At 35.6% G+C, this 24,420-nt stretch overlaps 2 protein-coding genes across 4 annotated transcripts in view; both read right to left on the reverse strand.

Moving 5' to 3' along the window:
- LOC113234108 (protein ELYS) overlaps positions 1-8,310 on the reverse strand; it is a 47,514-nt gene extending 39,204 nt beyond the window's left edge. Inside the window, exons 1-6 of one of the 2 annotated variants that reach the window (XM_026469364.1) lie at positions 8,205-8,310; positions 8,000-8,129; positions 6,254-6,932; positions 5,472-5,624; positions 4,299-4,434; positions 1,058-1,174 (exon numbers count right to left, since the gene is read on the reverse strand). In XM_026469364.1, coding sequence (XP_026325149.1) covers positions 1,058-1,174; positions 4,299-4,434; positions 5,472-5,624; positions 6,254-6,932; positions 8,000-8,129; positions 8,205-8,301 — 1,312 coding nt within the window. In that variant the 5' untranslated portion in view covers positions 8,302-8,310. Of the gene's footprint in view, positions 1-1,057; positions 1,175-4,298; positions 4,435-5,471; positions 5,625-6,253; positions 6,942-7,999; positions 8,130-8,204 lie in introns of both variants that reach the window. The other variant, XM_026469363.1, reaches the window with a different exon arrangement.
- Positions 8,311-8,751: 441 nt separating this feature from the next.
- Positions 8,752-13,890, reverse strand: LOC113234101 (serine/threonine-protein kinase meng-po). 2 transcript variants are annotated; one of them, XM_026469351.1, is made up of 8 exons: positions 13,635-13,890; positions 12,342-12,448; positions 11,999-12,260; positions 11,398-11,734; positions 11,080-11,187; positions 10,812-11,005; positions 10,541-10,725; positions 8,752-10,229 (listed from the first exon to the last, which is right to left on the reverse strand). In XM_026469351.1, the coding sequence occupies exons 2-8, from the start codon at positions 12,408-12,410 to the stop codon at positions 9,267-9,269; spliced, it is 2,118 nt and encodes a 705-aa protein (XP_026325136.1). In that variant the 5' UTR covers positions 12,411-12,448; positions 13,635-13,890; the 3' UTR covers positions 8,752-9,266. The 2 variants fall into 2 exon arrangements, with proteins under 2 accessions (XP_026325136.1, XP_026325137.1); XM_026469352.1 differs by having other exon boundaries at positions 8,753-10,229; positions 11,398-11,680.
- Positions 13,891-24,420: the final 10,530 nt, after the last annotated feature.

Here is a 24,420-nt window from a genome sequence, read left to right on the forward strand (position 1 = left end):
GGGGGTGAGTTAGGGCGTTGGTTATGGGGGCCCCGGTTGGGGGGCCCCGATTGGGTCCCCGGTTATGGGCCCGGTTGGAGGGCCCGGTTGGGGGGCCCAGTTGGGGGCCCTGTTGGGGGCCCGGTTGGGGGCCCCGGTTGGAGGCCCAGTTGGGGGGTCCGGTTGGGTTCCCCGGTTATGGGGCCGGTTGGGTGCCCTGGTTGGAGCCCCTTGGGGGGCCCGGTCGGAGGCCCGGTTGGGGGCCCCGGTCGGCGGGCCCCGGTCGGGGGGCCCAGTAGGTCGCCCGGTTGGGGGCCTAATTGGGATCCCCGGTTATGGGGCCGGTTGGGGGCCCAACCGGATCCCAACAGGTCCCCCGTCTTGGGCCCCAACCGGCTCCATAACCGGGGACCCCAATCGGCCCCATAACCGGGGATCCCAATTAGGCCCCCAACCGGGCGACCTACCGGGCCCCCCGACCGGGGCCCCCAACCAGGCCCCAAGCCGGCCCCCCAGCCGGGCCCCAAACCGGCCTACCAGCCGGGCCAACAACGGGCCCCCCGACCGGCCCCCTGACGGGCCCCCCGACAGGCCCCTCAACCGGCCGGAATTGACTTTAATTGCAAATTTAATTGCAATTAAAATCAATTCAATTCAAATCAATTACAATTGATTTTAATCTGAATGAATTGATTTTTTAATCTGATTGAATTATTGATTGAAATTTAATTGATTAACGCCCAACACTTATAGAGATGTCGCTATATTACTTGCAATATTTTATTTTTATTGAATATCATATAATATCAATATACTATCATTACATTTATAATATTTTTCTGAATGGTAATAAAAACATCATAGCATTCAATATAATATATATTGCAATTGAAATTACAATTCACGATTATAAGTGCTTCCTTCAAGTATTCTACAACAATATAAATAAGAAAAATAAACACAGTTTTTTAGATTAGGTACAGAAATTAATAATGTGATGTCATCTTATTAACATAATTATATCTTACTCAATTACTACAAAAATTGCAAATTACGATATTAGTCATGACAGGCTCACCTGGCATTTGATCCTTGTACCATTGATCCAAGTCAAAGAGCAGCATTCCATACTGGGTTGATGAATTGGCGTTCTCTTCCCAGCACTCCCACACTAGTTGGCAAATGTTCAACATGCCTGTAAACATTGATATTATAGTCCATAAATTTTTTTACGATTTAGGTAAACTGATATAAAAATAAAAAATATAACGTGTGGTACGTACGAACATACGTATTTGCAAACGTAAATGTATATGCATAGTCTGCCTACAAATTTATATATTTCTTTACAATAAATTCTTAGGTTATCGCGATTGTTACACATAGGAAATGAAACTAATTTATTTCGGATCTAAATGGCGTATATTTGTTTACTAATACATGTCAGCTGTGACCATGGGACCTGTAAAGGGTCCGAAACATGGGTTTGTTTGAAAAACAAATAGAAATTACTTTTTTATAATACACAATTAAGAAAGGAAAGAGGTTTGGACAAAACGGATGTTACAAAATTCTAACCCATACGCGGGGCGCACAATAAGTTCTCGGAATGAATAAGAAAAAATGCTACAAATTGTCTGAAATGAATTTATTGTTTCTCAAAATATTCTCCGTTAGCGTTAATGCATTTTTTCATACGAATGAACAAATTTTGAAAGCATTTATGCCACTCCTCCGTGACAGTCTCTGAAACATATTTTTCATACTCTTTGACAGTCAGATGAAATTCGTTGATCGCAGGTTCTTAATTTTTGGAAATAAATAAAAGTCACAAGGTGCCAGGTCGGGACTATAGGCGAGACGGCTCATAAGGTCCACGTTGTTCACCTTCAAAAATTCATTTGTCTGTCCGGCCGTGTGAGAACTGGTATTATCGTGGTGCAAGATGATACGGCGTTTACGGTTATTTTTACGGAGTTTGTCAATAACTTCCGGCAAACAAATGGTCGTGTACCAATCACTATTCACGGTACAATGATTCTCCAAAGCAACAGTAGCCACGTGTCCAGTTTTATTAAAAAAGAACCAATCATCCTCTTAGAGGCAATAAGCATGCGCGCCGATTCTGCATTGTTTTGTGATAGTAACTATAAATTCATGTTCCGTCACCAGTTACTATCTCCCACACCAAATTTGACGCCCCTTCGTTGAATCTGGTAAGCATGGCATTACACCAAGTGACGAGATCCGTTTTTGAGCCTCAGACAAATTGCCTGTCTGTTTTGTGTTGCCGTGATTATACGGCGCACAGTATTTCACAGCAGTGGACCATCACGAAATTCGTCACTGAGATTGAGACACGACCGCGTTTGAATTCTTCAAACCAACTATAAATAGTCGTCTTGCATGGTGCTTCATCGGTAAAAGCAGTTTGAAGCCGAGGGAAGCTCCGCTGAGCTGTTAAATTACACTTAAAGTCGTAGAAAATCATACTACGAAAATTTTCACGAGTTAAATCCATGGTGATGTAGACAACCAATTTCTAAAATGACGCCACAATGTAAAAACAAGTGACAGTCAGATGAAACAAACCGTATTCTACAGTAATTACTTTTTAAATATTGTTTATGTAAGTGGCCAGTTTCGGAAATGTATAGTGCGCCCTATGTATGAATGCGTTATGTGGACAATATTGAATGCGCTGTAATGGTTATCACAAAAAATACAATACAGTTGTTGCTTGAAGATCCCAATGAACGACTTAACCCCAAAAAGATTCTGATCTTCACTGACGGGTCCAAAACAAATTCAGGAACAGGTATTGGGGTATTTTCAGAGGACCTTAATATCAGGATTTTAACACCGCTTGGCAACCATAACATAGTGTTCCAGGTTGAATGCATGACTATCAAGATGGCAGCAGAAGCAATCTTAGCTTTCATTCAATTTAAATACTCTCCAACAACATGTCAGTAGTTCAAGCACTGGGTGGCTATGACATAAAGGACTTATCCATGAATGCCACCAAGCACTCACGAAGGTATGTTTATACAACCACGTAACCCTACAGTAGACACAACGGCTCACGTGGCAATGACGCTGCAGATGGAACTGGCAAGAAGATGGTCGAGTTAGACCAGAACCTATAGAGTCCCTACCCAACGGTCAAGAGCAACTATACACTAAAGTACAAAAACTATTACTAATAACACCTAGACACGCCGTACGGTCTGTAAACACGTTAGGTAAGCACTTCCCATGCTCAAAGCCGGTCTATCTCGTAAATTTCTAACTGCCGCTCTAACGGGTCCATATATAATAAACATCTTAATAATTTAGGTATCACAGACTGCCCTCTATGCAGAGCATGCATGAGAGGATACGGCTGCGCACATCCTACTGCAATGTTCCGGCTTCGCCAACTACAGTGCGAAATACCTTGGACTGCCGAGGACGCTCCCTGCAGTCTTCGACAAACTCATGAGGGTACTGAGATTTTTGGAGGAGCTTGGGTGGCACGAGTAGGACTCTGCACCCACTTCACGCAAAATAGGCCTGGACGTAGAGTTGCGGACAACAGTCCGTTACACCATACCACACAATGCTGTTACCTGTATTGGTACCTGCATAATATTGTTAAGAAAATAATAAATACTTTGTTATAATTTCATATTGTTATAATATAATTATTAATACAAAGATCGAGGAAAAAATCCTTCGATCCGGCCGGTTCCGAACCGACGTCTTCTAGCATACCGTGCCAGACGCTATACTAACCAAGCCACGGAACGAATCAGAGGATCTCACGAATCTTTCCTTGTGCTTGTGTTCATGTCTTTATATTTGGTTTTACAACGACTTTTTAGCCGTAGCGTTTTAACATACTAGTGGAGTAATTTCACATAAAACAATTGAATATCAATTCAATACAAACTTACCATTTAATAAATACTTATTTTCGGGAAAGAAACTATTTTTATTTATATTTCAATTTTTTATTTAAATTTGTTTTTTAAAGCAAACCAATCAAATAGTCACCATGACTGTGACCATGAGCCTTGTAAAGAACCCGAAACGTTGGTTAGTTTGAAAAAACTAATACGCGATTGAGATCCGTAAACATAGTTTCATTTGTAATAAATACTAAATACACAAAATGCCTTCAATATGTTCGTATGCCTAATATTTAGCCGGGCACAATAAAACTATACTAATTTTTTACTGTCAACTACTATACAACCTGTGTTTCCACAAATGAATGAGTTCTAAGTTATGATAATTTACATATTTATGAAAAAACACGTCAGTATCGTACTTACTGTCCTCACCCACTCCCCCAAGCATGGAATTGACAGAATATGTATGACAGGAGACACAACGTCCTCCAACTAGGTGAGCATTTTCTTCTGTTGTGCTCAATTCAACTTGGAATCTTATTGTTGCTGTTAAGAATTCCTGCAATGACGATTACAGTCTTTATTAGAAACAATATAGATTAGACTCTAGACAATATCTAAGTTATTTGTTACTATTTATATAACACATATCAACGTTATTTGTTACTATTTATATAGGCAAGAAATAAAATATGTACAGGTTTAATATCTCTATTAAATACCGTGAAATTTAATAATAAAATAAGTTGTTTCATAACAACAACAACCTGTACTTGTAAATATTTTTTTTATACAATCAAGTGACGGGACGAACAAGTCGTGCGCCTGATGGTAAGATACACACCTGTCCATAAGTGTTGCAGTATCACTCAGGGCTTTAAGTCGCAAAGATATGAGGGGCAATGCGCCCGTCACCCTGAGACATAAGTTGACAAGTCTCATGTGCCTGTAATTTCACCAGCACCCTTACCCTTCAAAACCGGAACACAGTAATGCGGACATTACTGCTTGGCGGCAGAAATAGGTAAGGTGGCAGTACTACCCTGGACAAACTCTTTCACAAGGAGCTCTACTGCTATAAAAACATATTGCAAATAAACGACAGGCGAATGCGAATACTGTCCCAATGCAACTAAACCACTGCCCTCTTGCTCATTCACATCCGTGCTTACCAATAAACCTATCTTCACCTTACGTAAATATGATCATTAATTAATTTGTGTTTGGCCAACTTATCTTTTTATATGAGTTGATGTAATTATGTACTTAGTGAAGACTGCTTATTTAATTTTGAGTTTGTCAAACATGACACATTTGAAACTCCATAAAGGTTTTATGTCCAATTGTACTAAACTTAGGTATCTCTTAAAACAACACCTAAATTGATGACACTCTTAGCACAATCCATTAAGAGTGTTTTTTGAATTGCAAGCATTGGTTCAAGATGTACCAAAGTTGCAAGTGGACATTAGTGTCTAAACAAACAAAAAACTAAAAAATATCTATTGGAAATTGAAACTTTCATGAAATGTTTGCTTTCAAAGTAATATGAAAAACGATCAGTTTGTCTTTAAAATCAAAATAAAACTCAGTCACCTGATAAAGACATTGCGTATCAGATAACATCCTTTTGCCTTGATAGGTAAGAGAGTACATGACAGCCAAAGGGAATTCCTCTTCATCAAACCTGTCTATTACAGAGAAAACCACCCAGAGGTAGCAGAATGCTCTGGGGTCGTCACAGGGTTCCTGAAAACATGTTAGGCAAAAGTAGAGAATAAAAAATACACTTTCTTTTAGTTTTTTTTTTCTCACAAAACCTTATAAATGAATATAATCCAAATACTTTTAATTAAATTTCATTTAAACGTATTTGAAAAGTCCTGTTTACAAAGCAAGCAAGTTGGATCACTCCTATAGCTCAACTGTATGTCCTAGATTCAATAGCCAGCAGGACCAATTGGAAAACAAATGTTTCTAAATCTGTACTGGTATGAGTGTTCTGGAGATGATTTTGTATCTCTGGTTTTCAAAGCACAGAGCATTTCCTAATTTGAGACCAGGCAATTGATGTGGCTGTTTGGCACATTATTATTATTGCCCCTTAATACAACCATGTTGTGGTATTTAAAAAATACTATTTTTTTTCATTACATAGAACAGTACAATTGCAGTTTAAAGTTAATACTAAAGTCAACATTTAAAATATATTTTATAAATATAAAAATTTTTAAAAATGGTGGATGTAAGCACAGATGCATGTTACAGACATTATCTGTTTCTAGGGCACATGACAGGTTAATGTTTATAGACTGTGGCTACTGCTTTCCATCAGATAGATCATATGAATTGTTCAAATGATTTATTCAAATCTTTACCTGAAATCCAAAATGTGTAACAGGCAAGCATTCCACATTAACTTGAGAAGTGAACTCCAGGTCTAAATTCAGAAGGTTCCATATCTGAAATGCGCCAAAATTGAATCCAACAGTCAAACTGCCAAGTTGTGGAATATATTGTATCACTGTCACCCTTATATGGTTCCTTTTTGCCTTCATACGAACTGAGCCATCAGGATTACGAAATATGTACTGTCCTTCCACCAAAGAGTTCTCATTGAGTAGTACAGCTATATGATCATCATTCTCCAAAACTAAATCTTTCTGCACCTCTATTTGTTCTACTGCAGACAATGGTAAAAATGTAATACTGGCAAGATTCTCTTCATTACGGACTAGATGTTCATACCCTTGTGAAATGTGTTTCAAGGCTTGTATTAAACTGGCTCGATTAAGATCGAAAACGAAGACTTCTCCAGTCTTCGTTCCTGCCATGACAATGCCATCGTAGCATGAGAAAGGACCGTCTGGTATGCTGTCACAAATTGCAAGTTGTGTGACCACAATTTCAGTTTGAATACAACGTAGAATTTGTGAACCATTTATGTGGAACACACATATCATGCCAGCAATATCTTCACATTCTAAACTGATCAGTAACTGTTGTGAGTTGTTTGTGAGAGGAGTCGGAAGCTCTACCACACTGGTGACCGTTGTTCTGAAATTACTAAGATTATATTACTTATTTTTGTGTATTAGCATGCATGGTCGTTATGTATTAGTTTATTTTATATCGTAAATGATTTTAACTTATTTTCTGTTACAAAATACAATAACTTTCTAAATAAACAATTTATCCAATTATTGAACAAATTGTTTATTTAGAAAGTGCTACTTAAAATATGCAAATTACTGCATTCTGATGGTTTATCTAGAACAACGTTTTATCTCAAAAGCACCTACTTTATCTAGGAGATAGTTTAAAAAAAGCAAAAGCCTATGGTGTGCAAAGGCAACAAATTATATACCAGTTCAATGTTGACACCAGGAATTAACACACGCTAACTCAAACATTGTCAATTTTGTGTTTTTAATGCCTAATTATCAAATTATGCATTCAATATTAATAACATAACACAAAAAGTAATAACATAAAGTGTAGTATAAAATATTATAAAATTTGTGTTAAAAAAAAATCATTAATATATCCATAGGAAATGAAACTATTTTTCCGGATTTAAATCGCATATATTTGTATTCATGTATATTAATTAATATACCATAAAATTAAAAAGTTATTGCAAATTTCCCTTTCATAGGCTTTGGTGAAAACTTGCAATTTTAAAGTTAGTGTAGTGTTGATAGAGGAACGTCCAAACAAAAACAGCTAAGTCATATTTAGACTTATTTAATTCTAAATGGTAGTTTGTGTACATTTCTACATATAATTTATCCAACCTGAACAACTACCAAATCCTTAAAATATGTTTCAAATGCACAGATCTGAGCACAAATCTGTACAACAAGGCTAGACAAAATTAGAATCAAAATTTACTGAATTTATCGGTTTTTGTTTCGAAGATCTTTGTTTGCTAGTTAACGTTGTCACTTGATTATTTCAATCAATAGAAAGTTCATAATAAAATTTAACACATTCTGAATATAGCTGTGTAATAAGTAAAAATAAATAACTATCTTGCTTTGGGTCACTACTTTTAAAAAGCAGCTAATTTAATCGAGAAATAGATTCTAGTACATACGTAAGACGTAAATACTGTTAATTACCTCAAAGAAGCTCCAAATGTACGTGCAGCTACCTTCAACCCAGTTCTAAGATCAACAACGCAAAATTTCGGGCCCAACGCAAGCCAGCCATGTTTCGTATCATTCAGGATGCCGCCAAGAGGCGTTTTATCTGCAAATTTACAAGCCATCCGGTCAATTTATGCCGCCTGATTGCATTGTACAATGTGCTAGCAAATAAACATACCTGGGAAATCGTCACTAGGTTGTAAATAACTAAACACAGCTGGAGACAAATTCGTGGTTTTAACAATAGAGAACACGCTGTCTTGTAATTTCTGCATTTTAACGCGACTTACAACGTATTTGTTAACCGATATAATACCGCTCAAGAGAGGTTATAATCCATTTTGTTCTAACAACACCAACACTAAAAATTCAACGTTAGTTTTTAATGATGTTTTACATTGGCAAACTGTAAACGGTAAGATAATTAGGTTTTTTATAACTACTAATTCGTATCTTTATAGAATTTCTTCATGATTATAGTGTCATAATAATCGCGAGCGGTTAGCAAATTTAATTTTGACTATGACAATGACTTTTGACATGTATTGACAGAGCGTATGGCGCTGCAGCTTTTTTCGTAATAGTGTTGTCGGAGCAATTATAAATTTGTAACGTGAAATAACGTTACTTAAATTTGAAATAACGTTACTTCTCCGTTATCGAGAGAAAATATTAAAAGCAGGATTAAATAATTGACTGAAATCAACACCGTTCAAATGCACAGTTTATTTATAAACTTATAAAAATAAGTCGCTTTAGCAGTTATTCAGACAACACAGTAAATAATAAATATTACGCATAATGATTGTCTTTATTTAAATTTTAACATTTCCTAGCTAAACATATAAAATAATGGAACATATTTCATTACCTAATTCATATACAACAATATGGTAATAATTGATGAAGGCACAAAAGTTTAAAAAACGAGACATGATGGTATAATTAAATGTTAACATGTCACAGCCTTTATAGGCATGATAGGTATACGTATGAGCTGTTTTCCAAACAGTAGCGAAGAATTTCTTCAGTACATTTAACACTCAAGAATAAATAGTAATATACGTACTGGTATAATAGATTCCAGTAGAGATTAAATTCTAATTTTAACGATTATATTTTAATACTTATATTACGTTTACTAACAGTATAAGGTTACATTTATAATGGTTGTATGAAAAGAATATTAATGCATAAGTATATAGGTACGGTATGTTCGAACAAAATTTTGAGCAATTATTCACATTTTCTTGTTATTGCTTACAGGCGTTATGGAGACATTAACGACGTTGCTGTTAATTTCATTTTCATGAGGGCTAATTTTAATTTGACCTTGTACAATATTCATCATGGACGTATAAGGACTATCAGGTACTGTATTGTTTTGTGGAAATTGCTCGACTACCATAGTTGTATTACGAACAGGCTGCACATTATCGTACGCCGAGTACGCCGCACTTTTCATTGAAATGTATGGTGATGGCGATTTAGATTTAGATTTAGTTTGTAGTTGTTTAACGCCAGGGCTAAATCCATTTTCAGTTATTATTGGATTGTTTGGTCTAGATGCATTGCCGATATTTTCGGCCTGTGATGGAACATCATTGGCACTGCTGGAATAGTCAAGGGATTCATTTCGTATCACCTGAAGACTGTTTGATCTCGAGGAGTGAGTATGAAGCGTTGAAGTACTACCTTTAGAACTTTCTAATTCTTTGGAATATACCTCTTCACTCTTTTGGATTCTTTGAGCGTGAACTGACATTGGCGATCTGTTTTGGTGTATAGAAGATCCACTTAAAGATCTGCTAGGGGAGTTTCTAGTTGATTGAATTGTAGACATTTGTTTGTTATCACTTTTGAGCGAAACCGATTTTGTTCCATTAACTTTAGCATCCATTGATCCGTAAGCGCTGTCTTTAGTGGAACTATGCGAGGATCCTTGTTCTTTCAAGCCGTATCTTCTTACAACCGTAGCTGGAGCAACAGGTTCAATATTTTGTACATCATAGGATAAAGGATTTTTCTCGGCAGGAGACTTAGCTCCTTCTACGACTTCTCCGGTTCTTGGGTTTATGTGTTTTTCAGTATCATAGCGGAGACGTGGTTTAGAGTGTTTTTCATCAATTGGATAGGGTCGCGATCTGTCTTCTAATTCCACATCACTATCTTCATAAACACTCGCATCATATACGCTTTCCTCCTATGATAATAATAGTAATATCATTTAGTTTTATTTGTAAAATAGTAATGGGAATGATATCGAGTTCATAGGTTTTCGCGATTGTTAGTTATACGTAGGAAATGAAACTATTTTTTTCGTATCTAAAACGAGTATATTTGTTTTTTTTTTCAAACAAACCAACTTTTCAGGCCGTTTATAGGGTCAATGATCACGGCCGACTGACAGTTGTCGATCCGAAAAATATAGTTTAATTTCGTAAGAGGAATGATTATAATTCATCATTCAAGACATTGTTTTTATCACTAGCCAAATGTGAGTTATTACATTACCTCTTCATCAACTTCCTCAATAACACTGTTTTGAATCCAATCACGAATTCTTTGCTTTTTGGCTTGACGGTCTACTGTAGTTTCAATTCCATTATCGCGGAAGTGTTTTAAGAGTATATTCTTCTCGTTAGGATCACTGTGAAAACTATACATCGATGGACACAATTCGTCAATGTCACCACCCGCTAAAAGAAAGTGCATTCAATATTTGTATTAATATAATAAACTACAGTTCTAATCCTCAAGGATTTCTTCACATTGAAAAACTTACCAACCCGATCAGTGTAACCTTTCGCTAACCATCGATCGTCCATATAACGAGACAACTCAGAGAAATTTGTAGCTCTCCTGTCGTATCTTGGTTCAACAAACTTTTTGAACATTTTTTGTGCTCTCGAAGATACCATTTTCCAAAGCTTTGGTTGTTTTTTCAAAGGGTTAGCACTATTATACCAGCCGTAGTAGCTAAAAAATGAGTTTAAGTTGAAAAAAAACTATGAAAACGAAAAATCTAATTTTAAAACCATTACAAATTTTACCTTGTGTATCGAGGATCGTCAAAAGCAGCTTTTTGCCAAGGTAAACACCCAGTAAGGCAAATAAAAATAACTATACCAAACTGCCAAATATCGTGGGTAATCAAGGCTCTGAAAGCAAAGAAAATAAACGAGGTTGTGAATGAGTAAGTATTACTCAAATAACTGTATGTTTAACAAACATATAATTTTATTGTTGTTGCAAAGTATGGTTATCGTACTGCTTAAATAATTTTACAGTTTGTTTGAAAACAACACAATATTAATTTTATTAACAACGTTTCATCTATTAGTGTTGCTAAGGGCAAAATAAACATTTACTTGTAAGTGCTGTCCATTGATAGCTTTAAGACTTCTGGTGGTGAATATGGTAGCCACTCATTTCTTCTTTGTACTGACGATTGTACTTTTCTAGTTTCTCCAAAATCACAAAGTTTAATCCTTGAAAAATCTGATTTGAATATAAGTACGTTGTCAAGTTTAACATCTCTGTGCACAAGCTCTCTTTGATGAAGGTGTTCTAAAGCTGCAGCAAGTTGCTTAGCAACTCTTTTAGTGTGAATTTCCCCGATGCCAGTGTCAAACATGTTTGATGTTAAATCACCTGTAATAAAGAACATCCGCTGATGTAATCGCCCATGACTAATATTGAAATTCTCTGCAAAAAAAATGTAAATTACCACGTCAATTAAAAATTGCTGGTCATATGTCCTATATTATGTAAAAATTAAATTATTTTATTAGTAGTCAATATAAACATGATCTTGATGAGGTCTGGCACTGGAGATGTGCTAGAATTTATATTCATTCAAACCGCAGCGTTGGCTAATGTCCAAAACAAAACATGTGAGAACCAATGTATTACAAGATTAGATAACTTTAAGCTTTATGTGCAGTACTAGCGATATAAACATTATCTTACCCAAGGGTGCATATTCCTGACAGAAAACATAGAACCCAGCTGTCTCAAAAGCAACATCAAATGTGGTAACGATGTTCTTATGTGCACTCAAATGCAGTCCATAGTGAAATTCTCTATAAAAATCTCTTATCGAAACATATGGTTTCGGCAATGCTTTGAGGACTATTTCGGTATCTGAGGCTCTATGTTCCACTAAGAGAATTTTTCCAAACCATCCTTCACCAACTATTTGAAGAATATCAAATTCTTCAACTAAATTTACCTGAAACAACGATAGTCAGTATCTGTAAGTTTTTGTAAGTAATTCTTGTCAATATGGTTTTGTTTATATACACACACTTACTTTTTCTAACTCAAATTCTCTAATTTTATGTATAGAGCCGGTCATAGCTCTCCTTCCTCCCGTATTCATCCTCACGTTATGGTTAGACTCACATTATCCATACAAGCCTGAAAGAACAATTATATTATTTTCAAACAATATTTGACCCAATGACCTTATGGTAAAATCTAAGAGCTTTTGCGTACAGCTAAATAAGAAAGCGTCCCCATTTCTCACGAAATCGTTGATTTAATGATCTTGGACAGATGCCAGAACCTGATGTCTACTCCAGATCCAGACGGCTGTCTGTTCTGACGTCATCGGATGACGTCACTTAATGTTCAAATTCACGCATTGGTATCATGAAAAGTTATTACTATCGTGTTAACAAACAGCATGCTACAAGTGTGTCGAATATTTTTTTGTTTTTAATTTACAACAACAAACCTGGTACCGATTATTTTAAATCTTTCTAGATTGAAAAGAATACCAAATAACAACACTTTCTAGACTTGCTGTTTCAGAACTAGTAAAATGTTGATAATGTAATTGGTAACTTTTAAAATTAACAGTTGAAACTTGTTAGAACGTACTATTCAGGTCGAGATAGCGTAAACGTGGGCCAATTGATTGTTATGTTGTGTAAAATATATCAATTTTCACGACTAATTTTAAATCGGCTTATTTAGATATGTAATTGTAATTTGTACTCGTTGTCTCAGTGACTCTGAGTTGGTTGGCCGGAAATGCAAATGAGAGCACTACGCCTGTAGAGTTATTTAAAATATAACAATAAATTTTTCGAATAATTTGTAGTAGTAAAAATGTCTTGTGAAATAGAAAAAAAAAATTATAATAACTTAACTACGATCTATAAGTAGATTTATAAGTAATGCAATGGTTAGTTGAATAAAAGTAACTGGAATAGTAAAGGTAAACATATTGTCTGTAATATTTGATATTGAAAACACGTTATTTGCAATTTTCTGTAATTGGCACAATGGTAGACCGCATTGGTTATAAAGAGTGAAAGTAATTTATAGTTAATTAAATGTTCAATCGATTGTCTATTATATGATTGCAAATGCTATCGAATGTAGTTAGACTATTGCGTATTGCGTAGCATGAGATGATTCAATGATCATGAAATTAATAGATACGTCTATATAAATCTAAGATTCTCATAAATTTCATATGTACTATTTCTTTTATTTTTTTTATCCCATTCTTAATTTCTTAATCCCATTGTAAGTATTAATAACAATACTAAATAAATATTGGGCCTCACTCAATTCTGGCGTAAATGGAAATTACCAGATAAATAGGGCGGATGCCCTTCCATATATGAAGATCACAATACACTTGGACTTTATCCAATCACTTTATCACTTTTAATCAAGTAACATCAATATTGATTTACTATTGTACTTTGTAAACACTATTTATTGCACTTTTTATAATGTGGTACCCAAAAATCTCAATGTAATAGATACAATTCGTAATTCAGAGTATTTATGGAGTAGGGCGGAACGGGTTGGGCGGCTGGCGCTAGTGTCTCAACTGGCTGCGCGCACGCAGCATTACCCGGGAGGCTATTTTCGTGCCACTACACATACAAAAATCATTTTCTAACAAAAATGTTACGATCAATGACCTGATATTAGCTTACTAACTTCAAAGTATACGGATTCTAAACCGTTTTAATCAAATATGGCTAGTGAACAAATAAGTGGTTACAAGTTACGTTTATAATATAATACAAACTATATATACTAATAAAGACTACAAAACAAAAGCAAATAAACGACAGGATGCAAGTACAACAGACGGATTTAATGCCATTTACTTTGTTTATTACTTTGTTGTATTGAGTATCATGTAGGTATTTAAATATTAAAATAACTCTAGTGTTAAATCGAATTTGATTATATTTTATATTTCCGCTCTATGTCTTAAAAATAAGAAAACCATACAAAATTTTACTTCTAATTTTAAACTTACGTTAGAAGATTGTAAAAGTGGTACTTATGCAACGATTCACATAAATTTTCCTGAATATACCTACTATAATGACCGTTGTAATATAATATATTATAGAGAATGGATAACTTAATTGCAATAGCTCCGTAGATTTCCTAGGAAGAAGTGTCAATACAAAACAATACCTACATTACAAATGTGTTTTATTTTTAGAACATAGCGAGTTCCTAGACCTTACATTGGAATCATGCCAGTGCCAGAGTGGCTACGTCCGATTATTAATGCTGTTCTGTAATTGTGCTTTATTTAAAACTAAAACTTACATTTTGTAATTTATATGTCTCTTCATAAATCATATTATAGTTAATTCAAAATATTTTTCTTTGGGTGTTTTTAGCTACGTTCTGTTTAACTCTTAACGGAGCGCTACTTATGAACTTTGATTTATGCGCGCTTAAATTTATTCAACTATTATGAATGCTGTGGTTGTCTTTTTTATTTTAGTGTTTAATCGTAATTCAACACAATAACGTTATTAATATCAACTATATTTGATTTGTTGTCAACACTATCCTTAGAATTAAAAACGTATTTGATGTCTATGGATATCTACGTATCTCTTTTTCTCTTGTGTCTTGCTGTGAAACAAAACCTAACCGTAGACAATGTAGAATTACGTAAAAACTTGAGTGACAGTGACAGTTTGACTTTTGTTTGTTGTGATTAGTTGAGTTGTTGTCACGATTTGTTTTTATAATTAAATAAGATTTTTCACCAAGTTACAGTATTGTAATAATCTATTTACAAAGTGTTTGTCACCCACGATTATTGGTAAGTCCTCAAAACGCACACGGTGCTTTAACTTTTTTGAACTTTTTTTAGGTTAGAACTTGTACTTTTCATATAAAATAAGAAAATATGCAATTTATGGTACTAACATACTTTTTAAAAAACTAACAAGTAATGTTAGGGCTTAAAATTGACTAATCTGAACTATACATATATATAATGTCTATCCTGGATTGTAAGAACATATATACTATACATAATATATCGTCATCTTAGAGTGAGTACCTTATATTGTGATTTCTATGTAATTTTTCTGGATGAAGATAAAATCGTTGTGTAAAATATAGCAGATTAAAAGCAAAATTTGTATTGAATTCAACTATTTTTTGTGAAATTACTCTACTAGTTTGTTATAATATTAATACAAAGATTGGACACTTAGAAAAAATTCCTTAGATCCAGGCAGATTCGAACTGACGTCTTCTAGCAAACCATACTAGACGCTATGCCAAGTAAGCCACAGCACAAACTAGCGGACCTCGCCAATTTTACTGTGCTTGTTTTGTTGGATCTTTGTATTTGGTTTTTTCAACTACTTTTCAGTAGCGCCATCTACGAGAAATGTATGAAATACATTGAAATGTGAAGGATCAGCCACATCGAAGGATTTTTTTCTAAGTGTTCAATTTTTGTATTAATATTGTAACTGATATTATAATGTTTATAGTTTTTAATTAGTTAAATTATACCTTTAACAGATGGTATAATATATATAAGTACGAAATTTTATAGCTTTTTCATCAACAAAAATTAGAAAAAACAAACTATGCAAAAATGCAGACACAGAGGTTTTCACTCTATAGTGAAACCCTATGGTTACGATGTAGGGGCGTCGAGTATTCATTTCATGTTCAGCATTGTGTATGTTCGCCAGACATTAGTATTTGATAATAATAATAATACTTAGGTCATTTATTCTATCTTCCTAAATTATTAAGCTATGAAATATCATACTAACATTTTTTTTTAAATTTTTTAAAATTCTTTGCATGTTTCTTAACATTAGGTGGGTCATTGAAAGGATAAAAGTGATAGATATGACCATAAATCATTTATTTATTTGAATGAGGTTCAAGTAGTACTCAACTAACATTGACTTGTTATTTTACAATTCAGATAGCCAAACTACACATACAAAACTTGTTAGGAATATTCGGTTCAGGTGCCTATTTAACATTATGTTGCCAACTATTTGTATTTTATAAAAACTGAATGTGGCCCATCACTAACTTTTACTATTTAATAGGTGGTGCCACAATAGGGAGAATTTTCAAATTAGAAGGCACTTAGGATCATAAGTCCCACAGCCAGTAACACATTTGCAATAATAAGAAATCTTCATTTGTACTGCAAATATCTATAATTGACAGTAACTACATTTCGTCAGGTAATAAATATTTATTTAATTAGGCTCTCACAACCATGAGTACACTGTAACTATGCAGGTATATAGAGTAGACATTATGGTTTTAAACTAAGTGTCCCATTGCTTAAAGGAGGGCACAGCATGCACTAAAAGAAATACAATAATATTAGGTTAGGCATGACAGTACAAAAGTACAATCATTAGAAACTTAATTATAAACTTCTCACATCACTTTCTTTATCATAGAATACCAATACTTTACCACATGATAAAAAGTGATGCCCTTAGATACTGAAAAATTGTTGTATTTATTTTATTATATCTAACTAATGCTGCATACTTGTGTACTTTTGTTTACATAGCATTCATAGATTAAGATATATTTGAGATCTTTTGTTGGTTGGTTGGTTAGCATGTGGTCTCAAAGCAAACTCAACATAATTTATTCTGGTAGTGCTCTCAGAGTTTGTAATGTTTTTCTGGTAATCATGCGGCTGGTTTACGAATTAGTAAGGTAAGTTGCCTGTTTATTGCTTTCGCAAGTGTTTAGTCATTGCTTACATACGATATACATATACATGAAGTGTATTAATTTCAAAAAAATGGGCACCAAGTTGTTTAGTCTTGGGGTGCCCTGATCTAAAATAAAGACAATCATGATACTAGGTAGCTAGTACAATTACCATTAAAACTCAACATGGGTGATATTACAGGCACGTGGAACTTGTCAAATTATGTCTTAGGGTGACGTGCGCAGGGACAGTGGACCTCAGATATTTGCGATTTAAAGTTCTGAGTGGCACATCAATTGCTATGGGTAGGCGTGTCGCTTACCACCAGGCTCCCGTCTTGTTTGTCCCATCTCTTGGTACTATAAAAAAAACATTCCATTTCGCCCACTTAGATAGACAAAATAAAATTTAAAGAAATATCGTTTTTATGTCCTTGAGATTATACATTGCCAAGTTTTGTAGGGCTAATAAAAAAATGCAGTATTGTCGCGGAGTGCATGGGCTATTAGGATCCTTGTAATTGAACGTTGGCGAAACTGCTGCCAGCAACAAAATGACTATTTCGAACTACTCTTCATGTCCAACCAGTTTGAATCTCAAAGAATATCGTACTGGAAGCCATTAGCACTAAAAACTAAACTTAACTGCTCATAAAAACGGAACGCATCATTTTATCGACTATTTAGAGGCGGTGGTAAAAACCGCGGTAAAAAGTTTTAAAACTCTTTTGCGATCTTGCGCTTTTCTATCGCAATTCCGTTTTATTGACAGAGAATGCACGGATTTCTTTTTTTTGCATTCCGCCCTCTGTCCTAGTGTTAAGTGATTCTTTTACTGCTGACGATTTCTAACTTCAATTGCGGGACTATGTTTTGTTTGATTTGTTGTATATATCTCACACGTATAATAGAAGTAGATTTCCACAATTTCAACAATGTGTAGGTACTAAACTTTCGTGGCTTTTAGGACACACTAAAGTGCCACGCTTCCCGATTCTGAGCTTGCCAGCCACTTTAGTTCTTTCTGGACTTCATCTCTCCAGTGGTACCAAGAACGCCCCAAGTACGCTCTCTTCGCGGCACGATCCTCTCCCATTCTCTTCACGTGTCAGCGAAGTCTCGCAGCTTTGGTTTCTCTCACAATATTGGGCCTGGACATCAGCAAATTCTCAATTTCAAGGTTCTCCCTTGCACTCCAGCTCCCATCCTCCCTTTGAGTCGATCCCAGAACTTTCCGCAAGATTTTTGTTTCCATTCCGCAATGTAATACGCCTCTATAATAGGATTCCTGTTGATATTCAAAAGCTGCCATTTACGTATTTTAAATCATCTTCAAACAATAACAAAGTTTATTTAATGAAAGGAATTGATCCACTTAGCACTTTCAGGTTGTATCTATGATATTTTTAAACATATATATTACAGTAAATGATAAATGTGAACAAATACATATTTAAAAAGACCAACCCCTATAGTCACTTATTTATTTTTCTCAGTGGACTTCTTCTTCCAACTTACGAAGGAGTAAGCAATGTAGGAGTTGTATTCGTTGCTCTAAAGCATTTTTTTTAATTAGCATTACAGTCACGTAATAGCCATGGATAAAAAAAGGACCGTGTAATTCTAAACTATAATTTCCTTGAATATGACCAGACTAGATTCATAGGAAACGTTTAAAGAACATTTAAGACGCAATCATTCAACCGCAAACAGCTTAATGCGACAATGGTCTCGAATTAGTTGCAAATTAACGATGGCAATTCGCATTTCAATTGTGCTTAATTTGCATTTCTATTACTTGCTATTGTGATTTCGTGTCCCTTTATAAATGTACAGTCGGAGGCAATGTAAATTTGTTATGTAATATTTTATCAAAAAGCATATTGTTACTTTATAAGAGCTTTGGTGACTTTTTGTCACTTACACTAATTACTGTGGAGTTTACAGTAGGTAGGGTGCCGTGTAAAATAGTCAATTAAAAGCTGTTTAAACTCAAGTATGTAGGTTATACAAATACGGGAAAAATGTATTTTGATTCTAATAAGCTCGGTGGAAGTGAAATTCTTTACCAGGTTCTGTATTTTATCAACGATGCAACTCTGGAAAGTTTAAGACATGTATTTTCTAGGCGTAGGTGTACTATCTATCCTTATTGACATTTTTACTTTTAAGTTCGAGTTATTAGATTCGATTATGAACTAACTCGACCCTATCTCAATTGAAAAGTTAATAAAAACGACTAGATTACTCTACTTCAAGGGACCCTAACTCTAATTGAGGGTAATGTAATAAGATTTAGTCAGATTTAGACAGGGGCGCCCTAAGGGGCCACGCCCACCCTTGACTTAGTGCCCATGAAATCGGGCGGTGTAAGCGTTTCTACTAATTATTATTAGTGCATATTTTGAAATGAAAGAAAGTGAAGTAAGTCTAATTAAGAAAAATAGTGATTGAAAACTCCAATTTAATAATCTCGGTACAGAGTACTAAAAAACCGACCTCCAAAGTTCGTGGAATTACATCTATTACCCAAGTTTTATTGAAATCGGTTACCGGAAAGTGCGCGAAACCAGATTCATCGCCTAGTTTGTTACTCTTAGAGATGGAATATTTTCTTCAAATTTAAATGGAACCAATACTGTGGTACCCTCTTTCCAACAAAAAAAGAATCATCAAAATCGGTTGACAAATGCAGGAGTCATCGCGTAACATACATACAAAAAAAATGCAGTCGAATTGAGAACCTCCTCCTCCTTTTTTCGAAGTCGATTAAAAAACTAGTATTCACATAGTTCATTGTTATAATATCACATTTTGTGTCGCTAGAACTTTTGATTTCAAAGCTTTATTTAATTATAGATTAAACGTAAAAGTTATGGGTTACACGTTTTTAAATGCACTGTACAGTCACGGATATTAATATGTATGTATGTACATAGGCGAAACATTGCAATCAAATACCATTCGGTAACATATTACGTTGATATTCTTTTATTAATTTGAATTATAAAACGTTTGGTAATATTGACTATTACTTTACCTTTTTTAGAGGCGTTTGCCTGGCAAAGTGGGACACAGTAGGATAATTCATCATCATTTCATTTCATCCCGTTTCCACCCACTGCTGAGTATAGGGCTCCTCTCTATTGCTCCATTCTTTCCGGTCCCTTGCGAGTCGTGTCCAGTGGTTTCCAACTATGGCCTTGATGTCATCAATCCATGGGGCGGTGGTCTGCCTTTTGATCTTTTTGCGTCTCTTGGCCACCATTCAGTAACGGCTTTCGTCTATCTTCCATTGTCCCTTCTATCCAAGTGCTCCGCCCACCACCACTTAAGCTTGGCTATCCTCGTACCCGCGTCTACTCCCTTTGTGCGACGTTGAATGTCTACATTGGGTTGAGGATAATTAACAAAAAAAACTTTAGCAAAAACTCACATAGAAACATAAAGTTGACAAGTCCCATGTGTGTGCCTATAATTGCATAAGTACAATATCTATATATGCTTTTGTATCAACTTTGTGTTAGACCGAGCCGAGATTTGTGTTAACAGGGCGTTGAGTATTTATTCCCGATTCCAACCCGGCCCGATCGCGACTCTTCGTAATATGAATGCATTCGCCGGGCGGGTAGTCAACGTTGGACTATAGTATAGTGGACAGCGCAAGTGCAAAATGCTCTCAACATCTATTAAATTTCGAAGATTGGCATATTCTCCTTCGGATTCTCGTTTTCTCCAGGCAGGATGTACACACCATCGTCTTTTTCTAGTTTCAATTTGTATTTCCCATACTTCGTCATCAAGGGCTATTGTAATAGCTGCTAACTCAAATTGTTAAAATTGCGTTAATAATACAACCTTATCACTATCACTCAAGTGAAAAATGGAAAAGTAACAAAAAATACCCGGCCGGCGCACGGTGGTAACGATACGGCATGGTGACGGTCCGGACCCGACACCGTGTAACGTGAATCACCATTAAATCGTTTATGCTGCTCTTATTTTGAACTTTATGTGCCATGGAATATTAATCCTTGTGACTGTACAACATTTTATTAAGCGATTATACAGAGCAGTGATCTTGAACTATCAAGGCGAGGTGATAGCACAAAAGTGATGGTCACAATTGTATTGTTTGCGAGATGAATGCATGTTTGCAAGATGAATTGCAATGCGTGTTATTGTTGATAATTATACGACTATGAGAGCAACGTGTTATGTCTATTCTATTCGTGCATTAAACTTAGCTTTGAAGCTTATACAATTACATATAAATGTCGATTTCTTATAGAATAGGGGCCTACACGAGTGGCTTTATTACCAGTAGAGCTCCTTGTGATAAAGTTCTTCCAGGGAAGTGCTGCCACCTTACCTATTTGTGCCGCCTTTTCAGCATTACTGTGTTCCGGTTTTTAATGATAAGGGTGCTGGTGACATTATAGGCGCATGGGATTTCTCAACTTATGTCTCAATGTGTCGAGCGCACTGGCAGTGCCCCTCAGATCTTTGGGATTTAAAGCTCTGAGGGGCACTGCAACTGTTATGGACAGGTGTGTAGCTTACCATCAGGCGCACGACTTGTTCATCCGTCACACATAATATCAATTATAAAAAAATTAAAAATAGCAACTGAAAATGCCATATTCATTAAGTTCAAAAAAAAAAAATGGAGGCGCTTTTGGTGCGCGGTGTCCAATGTGATATTGTTTGATTTGGGAAGCAGCGGTGTGTTCTTTCGGAAAAATAATTGAATAACTTATTTTTATATTGAATTTTTATAGTATAGAAAATCATGGAGAAAACGGTGTCAACTGTTGACTGAAGCATAATAAATTTATATCAAATGTGTAACGTACAAACTAGATGCGAGCCAAAAAAGTCGCGCATCTTCTGGCGAATCCTCGCATGGTCTCGGGAATTCCTGCAGCTACCGTATCGTATCTAGTTTATCGTTACACAATTTACATAAAGTTAATTATGCTACGTACAATTTCGTTACAAAAATTAGCTTCAATTTCGTTGAGCGGCATTGTAAATTGAGCCTAAATGTATATTACAATATTTAAGGAATTCGGTTATCACTCTCATAATTGTTACTAGCTATACTTTTATAATTCTTAACCAATTATAAAGGTATTAAAACGTCGGTCACCAGTCTCTATGTTATATTTGAATAAAAATTGTACTATACGGGATCGTAGTCTAGTCTAAAACCTAACAGAAAGACTTCCAGTTTTCTAATGTATATCTTAGTATTTAAGAGTATAGGAGTAGACTGTGCCATTAAAGGTTAGACAAAACAAATGCATCGTATAGTATACGCGTATGGAGCGGGCCCGTTAGTTAGATGCACGCCCAGCCTCGATACCATGCGACGATTTAATTAACGTATTGTACACTGTTAAGGCGACTGCCTGTTCAATCCCCGTAACTTATTCTACCATTCTTAGACTAATAATTCCATAGACTAATAATAGACAAAGTATATTTCGAGTTATTAAGAAACAAATATTTTATGGAAACGGTAATTAGATCTAATTACCGTAGCCGTGAATACGGTAATTAGAAAGTTGAAACATTTTTAAGAAAATATAACAACAAAAGTTATAAAAAACAACTAACAACATTTATATAACTTTCACCTCATTTTAAGTATCCATGTTTTATTGTAATTTATTGTTATTGAACAAAATATGTTGACTAACCATTATGCTATAAGCAATACGACGCAAACACAGAAAAATTCGTGAGGTCCGCTAGTTCGTTCCGTTACTTAGTGGGTATAGCGTGTGCTACGGTATGCTAGAAGACGTCTGTTCGAATCCGGTCGGATAGAAAGAGTTTTTTCTGAGTGTTCGATCTTTGTATTTTTTTTTAATGCACATACTCATCATAGCCCCGCACTAGGGAAACCCTGTGTCGCGGGTGCCATGGACACACACATAGACAACCACAAATTACACCCAAACTCACGAGAGAAATAAATGTAGGCCATACAAACATTTCTCCCGGCTCGGGAATCGGACCTCGGACCTCTGCGTGGCATGGTAACCGTTCGGCCAAGGAGGCAATTGAAGTATTTATAGTTATAAGAAATTTTTTATAAGTTATAAGAAATTATTATTAATAATTATAACAAATTTATTTTAATTTCCTTAACTTTTTGTAAAGAATTACACCGATATAAGATATTTAGGCTGAGGACACCGAAAGTGAGAATGGCCGTGTTAAACAAATTAGTTACAAAAATAGCTATTTGGTGCTCGTCACGACCCCTGGTTGTACCAGTAGGTATTAAATACTCGACTACGCTGTCTTGTGTCGCGATTAGCAGTCCTCTTGGGTTATTGGTCCTTGCTGTTACGCCTAAACCGCTGAACCAATTTTGATGACCTTTGTTATAGAGATAGATAGGACCTAGGAGATAGTAATAGGAAACTTTTGTCACAAAAATAAATCTTATAGGGGTGAAATAGGCGATGAAAGTATGTATGGAGAACCAATAAAACTATGAAAATTAGTATAGTACAGTAGGCTACTCGAAGTACTTATTCTACGCAGACGAAAGTACATATGTGTAATATATGTCCTGAGCGAAAAACTTTTCTTCGTGATTATTCGATCTTTGTATCAATAATATCAACACACGAAACAAAAAGTGGAATGTTTAGAAAAAAGTTGGTAATAAAAACGTTATGATATTCAATAAAATAAATATGGCAATGAGGGATGGATGGATGCTGTTCACGCGTTTAAACGTAGGTCAATACAATGTTGTCCTACTATTTTTAAAAGGACTGGTAATTTTAAGCAGACTGTAAAAGGGAATAATAATGGTTTGTAGTGTACATACTGGTCAATGTCTATTCAGATCGTAGATGTGTCTGGTGGAAAGTGATTACCTCGTCATTTTGCTGAGTTGCATCATTTTTGATCTCACACCATTATTGGTGTGAGATCAAGAGATGGCGTAGTAGCAGACATTATTGTCTGCTACTTTGCTCAGTGTAACGTTTAGCAGTATGGCTCCTTGTGAAAAATTTCGTCCAATAGGGCTATCGCGACAAGACGCAACTTGCGCGAGGGCGACTTAGAAGTGCGAGATATTGCTATTCTCTATGCGAAAATAGCAGTATCTCGCACTTTATGTCACTCTCGTGCAAGTCACTCCCTATTGTGCTAACTCTATAGGTTAGTACTGCCACCTTACCGACTTCTGCCGCCAAGTAGCAGTGTAAGCATTAGTGCGTTTCTTTTTTGAAGAGTAAGTAAGGGTACTTGTGAAATTACAGGCACATCGGACTTGTCAGTTTATGTCTCAGGGTGACGGGCGCCGTGGCAGTTCCTCTTAGGTCTCTGCGATTTAAAGCTCTAAGTGGCACTGCAACTGTAAC

The sequence above is a fragment of the Hyposmocoma kahamanoa genome, unplaced genomic scaffold (assembly GCF_003589595.1).
Source record: "Hyposmocoma kahamanoa isolate Upper Pololo Valley unplaced genomic scaffold, ASM358959v1 81, whole genome shotgun sequence".
Classification (NCBI taxonomy): domain Eukaryota; kingdom Metazoa; phylum Arthropoda; class Insecta; order Lepidoptera; family Cosmopterigidae; genus Hyposmocoma; species Hyposmocoma kahamanoa.